The 8,160-nt window shown below is 42.5% G+C and overlaps 1 protein-coding gene and 1 long non-coding RNA gene across 2 annotated transcripts in view; one reads left to right on the top strand and one right to left on the bottom strand.

Moving 5' to 3' along the window:
* The window catches only part of LOC126386418 (dihydropyridine-sensitive L-type skeletal muscle calcium channel subunit alpha-1-like), a 509,728-nt gene that overhangs the window by 220,087 nt on the left and 281,481 nt on the right, over positions 1–8,160 (bottom strand). Inside the window, 2 exon segments of the mRNA XM_050038752.1 lie at positions 6,464–6,574; positions 7,348–7,506. Of these exon segments, the coding sequence (XP_049894709.1) occupies positions 6,464–6,574; positions 7,348–7,506 (270 nt within the window).
* LOC126386445 (uncharacterized) overlaps positions 7,677–8,160 on the top strand; it is a 2,551-nt gene continuing 2,067 nt past the window's right edge. The window contains exon 1 of the long non-coding RNA XR_007569498.1: positions 7,677–7,879. This is a non-coding gene — a long non-coding RNA (uncharacterized LOC126386445). The remainder of the gene's footprint in view (positions 7,880–8,160) is intronic.

The following is an 8,160-nucleotide window of genomic DNA, read 5'->3' as shown; positions in this document are numbered from 1 at the left end:
TAACTGCCTTAAAGACATAAAAACTTGGATGAGCACCAATTTCCTGATGTTAAATTCAGACAAAACTGAAGTTATTGTTCTTGGCCCCAAACAACTCAGAGACTCTTTATCTGATGACATAGTTTCTCTAGATGGCATTGCTCTGGCCTCTAGCACTACCGTAAGAAACCTCGGAGTAATATTTGATCAAGATTTGTCTTTTAATTCTCATTTAAAACAAACCTCACAGACTGCATTTTTTCATCTGTGTGATATTGCGAAAATTAGGCCTATCCTGACCCGAATAGATGCAGAAAAATTGGTCCACGCTTTTGTTACCTCAAGGCTGGATTACTGTAACTCCCTATTATCAGGTAGCTCTAGTTAGTCTTTAAAAACTCTCCAGCTAATTCAGAATGCAGCAGCACGTATACTGACAGGAACTAAGAAACAAGACCATATATCTTCTGATTTAGCTTCTCTGCACTGGCTCCCTGTAAAATCCAGAATTGAATTTAAAATCCTACTGTTAACAAAAGTAGATCAGGAGCCAGAGCCTTCAGCTATCAGGCTCCTCTCCTGTGGAATCATCTTCCTGTTGCGGTCCGAGAGGCAGACACCATCTCCACATTTAAGACTAGACTTAAGACTTTCCTCTTTGATAAAGCTTATAGTTAAGCTGACTTAGGCCTAGTCTGCCGGGGGACCTCCTATAATACACCGGGCACCTTCTCTCCTTCCCTCTCTCTCATGTCCTGTTACTACATCTTGCTAACTCGGCCTTACTGCATGTCACTAACTCGGCTTCTTCTCCGGAGCCTTTGTGCTCCACTGTCTCGCAGGTTAACTCATATCACAGCAGTGCCTGAATAGTGTGACATGCGTGGTTGTGCTGCTGCCGTGGTCTTGCCAGATGCCTCCTGCTGCTGCTGTTGTTATCATATGTGTATAATAACAGTAGAAGCATGACTAATGATTATTGTCACATACATATCCTATCAGATATTAATATTTACTTTCAACATATTGTACCACAATAGCCACAATCATAATTATAATATTATTACTTTCAGTAATGTTGTCACTGTCATTACCGTCTGTCCTGCATCGCTCTCCGTCTCTGTCTCTCTCTCTGTCTCTCTTTCTGTCTCATTGTGTCATACGGATTACTGTTAATTTTATCATGTTGATCTGTTCTGTACGACATCTATTGCACGTCTGTCCATCCTGGAAGAGGGATCCCTCCTCAGTTGCTCTTCCTGAGGTTTCTACCGTTTTTTTTCCCCATTAAAGGGTTTTTTTTGGGGGGAGTTTTTCCTTATCCGCTGTGAGGGTCATAAGGACAGAGGGATGTCGTATGCTGTAAAGCCCTGTGAGGCAAATTGTGATTTGTGATATTGGGCTTTATAAATAAAATTGATTGATTGATTGACGAGACAGAGGGGCAAATAGGCGTAGAGCAGCTTTCTTCGCCATGACCCATGTGCAAACACATCTACCCTCAGAGGGGGGTCATCTTGTGGCACCAGGGAGAACCATAGTGGGCAGTGAGTGTGGCTTAACCTGAAAAGCTTTTAGAGACAACAGGTGATCTGAGACCCACGACCACAGGATCTCCACTATCCTTGACAGGGCAGTTGACCCAACTTCACCCTGCATGTCGATGTAGGCCACTGAGGTGCATTTGCTGGTCTCACCAAAACACGATAAACTTGAATCAGCTTCCTCCATGAGCGTGCCTCTCAACTGCCTCACTGATAACATAAATAGTGCAATGCTAGAAACACTTGGGTCTTTCGCCCCTCTTAAAACCAGTAAAGGCATGCAAACTACATCTGTGCCCTGGTTCTCAGACCACACTCACTCGCTAAAGTGGACTTGTCACAGACTTGAACACAGGTGGCGTGTTACTAAATCCGAATCCTCTCGCCTTGCCTGGTCCCACGGTTTTAAATGTTACAAACGTGCACTTTCTACTGCTAGGGCGGCTTATTTTTCCAAGTTGATTGAGATGAATAAGAATAATCAACGGGTCCTGTTTAATACTGTGGCTAAGCTGACCCAGCTGTCCCATGTTTTAAGCTCGTCTTTTACTGCTGATGATTTTCTTAAGTTTTTCACTGATAAAATCTCTTTAATCAGAAATGAGATTATTAATCAGCACCCCTCTAGCAACATAGTTGATCTACGTCCTGAGACCCGGTTCACCAGCTCTCTTTCACAGTTTGAACCAATCTTCTCAGAGGCCTTAGCCTCACTGGTAGCAGCCTCTAAGCCCACTACGAGCACATCAGACCCTATCCCATCTGCCCTCTTTAAGGAACTCTTTCACATCTTAAATGGTCCTACACGCACCATCTTCAACATGTCTCTGTCCGAGGGGTCTGTCCCATTAGCATATAAATCTGCAATCATTAAACCACTCCTCAAAAAACCCAACTCTGACCCACTGGTTCTTGCCAACTATCGACCTGTCTCCAGTCTTCCTTTTTCATCTAAAATACTTGAGAGAATTGTTGCCAATCAGCTGACTACTCGTTTTGCCACCAGTAATCTTTTTGATAAATTCCAATCTGGCTTCCGATCCTGTCATTCCACCGAAACTGCCCTGACCAGAGTTGTTAATGATCTGCTGATCACAGCAGATACTGGGTCTGCTTCCATACTTTTAATGCTTGATTTAAGTGCGGCATTTGACACCGTAGATCACACTATCCTCTTACATAGGCTAGAGCACTGCGTAGGAGTCCATGGGTCGGCACTTTCATCGTTCCACTCTTATTTATCCGACAGAACCCAATGTGTTAACTTCAATAATTCTTTCTCTGAATGCTCCAGTGTGAGCTCTGGTGTGCCCCAAGGTTCTGTCCTTGGCCCTCTTTTGTTTTGTATTTATTTGCTTCCTCTAGGAAGGATCATTTCAGAATGTGGCATCAAATATCAATGCTATGCAGATGACATCCAGCTGTACATGCCACTACAGCCTGATGACCCGTCTCAGACCCGTAATCTAGAGGCATGTGTATGTAAAATTAAACTCTGGATGAGTCAGAACCTTCTCATGTTAAACGCTGCCAAGACTGACCTAGTGGTGATCAAGCCCTCTAATTACAATCAGTTGTCTCTAAAGTTTTGTTGTAATGTTGATGGATGTATGATCACAGAGAGTTCGTGCATAAGAAACTTAGGAGTCGCCTTTGACCATACTTTGTCTTTTCAGCCTCATATCAGGGAGATCACCAAATCAACCTTTTTTCATCTCCATAACATTGCTAAAATCCGCCCTGTTTTGATAAGATAAGATAAGATAAGATACACCTTTACTGATGCCATAATTGAGAAATTCCAGTGTTACAGCAGTCAAGGGGAAAGAGTCAGATTAAAGATTTCAAAAATTTAAACTTAAAAACTTAAAACTTAAAAAACTAGGCAAAATAAGAACAAAAATACAAGAAACCGCGATAAATAACAATAATAATAATAACAATGAGAAGTGGATAATAATGAGCAGCAGTGAATGAAAATGAGCAGTGGATAAAGGGAGCACATCTAGTGCAAGTGATTGTATGTGCAAAACAGCAGAAAAGCTGTGGTGTCCATAAAGTGTTCATAGTGTCAAAAAAGTGTCCATGGTGCAGTTTACTGTGAGCAGTGCTGGTTATGTAGTCTGACAGCAGCAGGCAGGAAGGACCTGCAATAGCATTCCTTCACACACTTTGGGTGAATCAGTCTATCGCTGAAGGAGCTCTCCAGAGCTTTTATCTCTTCCTGCAGAGGATGGGAGTCATTAGTCCTCAGAAATGACAGCTTGGCTGTCATCCTCCTTTCTCCCACCACCTGCACAGAGTCCAGAGAGCATCCCACGACAGAGCTGGCCTTCTTGATCAGCTTGTCCAGTCTCTTCCTATCTGCAGCCGAGACGCTGCTGCCCCAGCAGACCACTCCGTAAAAGATGGCTGATGCCACCATAGTGTCAAAGAAGGTCTTCAGGAGCGCCTCCTGCACTCCAAAAGACCTGAGCCGCCTCAGCAGGTAGAGTCTGCTTTGGCCTTTCCTGTATAGTGCTGTTATGTGATTAGTCCAGTCCAGTTTATTGTTAAGATGAACACCCAGGTACTTATAAGATGTCACCATCTCAATGTCCTTTCCCTGGATGTTCACCGGTGTTGGGGGGAGGAGTCTGCGCCTGCGGAAATCCACCATCAGCTCTTTGATTTTACCCGCGTTGATCTGAAGGTGGTTCCTCAGGCACCAGTCCACAAAGTCCTGGTTCAGTTCTCTGTACTCCCTGTCGTCCCCATCTGTGATGAGGCTGACGATGGCAGAGTCGTCAGAGAACTTCTGCAGATGACAGGTGGGGGCGTCGCAATGTTGAAATCGTCCTCCATGCTCTTGTGTCTTCTAGATTAGACTATTGTAATGTTCTTTTCTCTGGCCTCCCTGCATCTGCTACTCATAGTCTTCAACTTGTGCACTGCCGCTAGAATTTTGACCTGAACCAGTAAATACAGTCATATAACTCCTGTCTTAACATCTCTGCACTGGTTGCCTGTCCAGGCCAGAGCTGATTTTAAGATCCTTCTTTTAACTTACAAGGTCCTTCTTTTAACTTACAAGGCATTACATGGTCTGGCCCCATCCTACCTATCCGAATTACTCACACTCTATATTCCGCCTCGTCCCCTGCGCTCTTTGAACTCTCACCTTCTGGTCATTCCCTCTGTAAATAAAAAATCAATTGGTTGCAGGGCCTTCTCCTACCGTGCACCCTACTTAAGGAATCGCCTCCCGCTACATATTAAAGAATCCACTTCCATTGCAATTTTGAAAACACTTCTTAAAACACACCTTTTACCCAATGTTTTGGAGAAATGTGAGTTTTCTAATTGTTATATCCTTGTCTGTTTTTCCTTTGTGTTTTTGTGTGTTTTTGCTTATTTGGCTGTCTACTCTTTCCCTTGATTGTTTTTATTGTAACTGATTCTGTGAAGTGTATTGAGACCATGTTTCTACCATGGTGATTTTACACTCTAAATAAACTGAAACTGAAACTGAAACATTGTGGTCCAGTCTCCTTTTTCCCTCTTGTGTATTGTTTGTAAAATGCTGTAACTGTAGTGTTTGGTTTTTGTGGCTGTAGTAATAGTAATAAACATGAATGTAACTGTAAGTAAACTTGTTGGTGTTTTTTTTTTTGTGTGCTTGCTTAGAACTCATTTTTATTTAAATTTCATATTTAAGTTGTGTAAATAGGTTCATTTTGTCTACTCAAATTAGATTCAGTGTAGAAAGGTTTCTTTTTTCAGACAATGAGTTTTTTAGATGTAGTTTACCTTGACATGTTTCGACTGTCACTGCAGTCTTCTTCAGAAGCGTCATCTGACGTGTCTTTATTAGCTGGTAGTATCCCAGAGGTGTGACCAGCCTGGCAAATCGGATTGCCAGGCTGGTCACGCCCCCCGCCGCCCGGTGTTCTTTGTAGGACACGGGCGGCGGGGGGCGTGACCAGCCTGGCGCTACATACTGACTCAATGGTTAAAAAGGCAAGGCAGAGACTGTTTAATCAGAGACACCTAAAGAAAATGTGGGTCTCCCTTCATTTTTTTCCCCGTTAAAGGTGTTTTTGGGGGGAGTTTTTCCTTATCTGCTGTGAGGGTCAGAGGGATGTCCTATACTGTAAAGCCCTCTAAGGCAAATTGTGATTTGTGATATTGGGCTTTATAAATAAAATTGATCGATTGATTCACTGGTGCAGGAATAGAAATTCCTCAGTTTTTCAGTCAGAGCATCCTGATGGGGAACATCACTACCTGGCACGGAACAGCACCGAACAAGAACACAAGGTCCAGCAAAGACTGATTTGTTCAGCTAAACTCAACGTAGGCACTGCTGCATACCAGAAGCTGCAAATATAAGGCCAGAAGAATCATCAAAGATTCCAGCCACCCACATAACTGCCCTTTTACTCTGCTGAGGTCAGGAAGAAGGTACTGGTTACACCAGGCAGCACTGAGAGCTTCTGCCCTCAAGCCGCAAGGATCCTAAATGAAGATCCTGCCTTGTAAACATAGACATTTACTACCTCTACTAAATATTGAAGGAACTTTCAACTATTCATTTTACTGAAATCATATTTGTGATTCCACGCAACAAAAAAATTGAATTGAATTCTACATGTACTAAAAAGTATAAATGTGTGGCCTGAGTGACTCCTGTGTGTGTGTGTGTGTGTGTGTGTGTGTGTGTGTGTGTGTGTGTGTGTGTGTGTGTGTGTGTGCATGTGCGCGTGTGCGCGTGCGTGCGTGTGTTTTTTTTTTGCTTTCATATGTATTTGCTGATACTGCACTGTAGATTTGTGTTTAGTGGATCACAGCAGGCTTCTCTCTAACAAAGTTGAACCTTATTGGTACATATATTATCACTGAATCACAGTCAGTCCTTGTGAATCTCAAAAAATTTAATAATTTGATGAAGTTTGACCCACCTTGGCTTTGAAGGCCATGAGTTTAAGGATCATCTCCACAGTGAAGAGTACAGTGAAAATCACATTCAGCATGTCAGACAGGTGAGTAACATGGTCTGACTGGTTACAGTGCTGGGGGTTAAAGAGGTACAGATGACAGCAGCATAAATATCAAGACAGAGTGATTGAACTTGTATGTACTTTTCACACATTTGGTAAAATCATTTGGTAAAAGGCTCAGGACCACATGACTGACTCAGCTTTCCTGTTGCCCTGTTCACACACTTGACCTCAAGTGGCATGTTCTTTGTTGCTTCTGACCAGCCTGAAGCTTATTGGAGTATTTAGCTAAGCATAGAATGTACATACTCAACTCCGACTGGACAGTTACTTTCTTTTCTTGCCACTATACAGGGCAATAGTGAAGCAGTCCTCATAACTGTGCATAAAACATATTATCAATGTTTTTAAGACATTATTACATTTCAAAAACTCAGAATGTGTAGTCTGTTATCATACATTAGAGCAGTTCTCTATGTGTCTTTACACCTGGCTAAAGATACGGTAGTTATAATGTGCTGAGTCACATAGGACTCAGATTCTTGTTTTAAACAGCGTTGTTACTTTGGTATGAAGGTATATTGCATTATGAATGCCTAACTTATAATACATTATGTCCACCACTTGTAATACTTTATGAGTCTTGGCATAAATTGTCATGCATAGTGATGAACATTTATTAGAAGTTGCATAAAGCCTTATAAATGCACACTATATTATAATGCATACATTATAATGTCCTATGAATGTGCTTATAATGCAGTAGAGATATTACTGACAGACAGACAAAGACACAGAAAGATAAACAGTCTGCTTTATGCTTGTGATGTGTGTTGTATTCATACCTGCATTCCCAGACACATGGTGTTGAGCATAATAAGGAGGAACATCAGATACTCAAAGTAGCAGGAGGTGACGATGTACCACACCTGATACTGGTAGGGGTTTTTGGGAATATAACATCGCAGTGGTCGGGCCTTGAGAGCATACTGCACACACTGGCGCTAGAGAGTTAAAAAAGAAGGTGGAGGTAAAGGCTCTACACAAAACAAGTGTGTGATAAATCAGAATGATGGATTTTTGAGGCCAAAAGCAATAACAGACACTTCAGAATTAAAATTAACAAACAGGGAGGTGCACATTTCCCATTGGTTAAGACAGGAAGTACCACCTCTCAGCGAGGCCGAGGGGGAGAAGCTTGTACTGCGCAGGCACAGGAATCAGACCACGGAGGGAATCAAGTGAAACTACACAATGTCTACGGTGAGAAGTGTTGCTGTAAACACAACGATAACACTCCGAGATCCTCGCAGGAGACGTGAGGGAGGGACCGAGGACCTGTGCTGTAGGAGTGTTAATGCGTTTATCAACGTCTTGGTGAGTTGATGCTAACGTAGCTAGCGATGTTAGCTTGTGCTGCAGAAGACGCCCGTCATATCCACCTTATTTTTCACGGAAACACGGAGGCAAAACAGAACGCAGCCAGCTTCCGTTTTTTTATGCGACACTTCCGGTCCAGCACTCTTACCACTGTGTAAATGGGAATCGCCTTGTTGTTTACCTTGCTGAGTTTAGCTATATATATGTATATATCACATTTTTCACGTCACTATATCACCGTTTAGACTAATCTGATGTTTGTAAAGTCTATAAACACA

The sequence above is a fragment of the Epinephelus moara genome, chromosome 24 (assembly GCF_006386435.1).
Source record: "Epinephelus moara isolate mb chromosome 24, YSFRI_EMoa_1.0, whole genome shotgun sequence".
Classification (NCBI taxonomy): domain Eukaryota; kingdom Metazoa; phylum Chordata; class Actinopteri; order Perciformes; family Serranidae; genus Epinephelus; species Epinephelus moara.
Note: the sequence above shows the minus strand (reverse complement) of the source record. Positions and strands in the feature narration are given on the sequence as shown.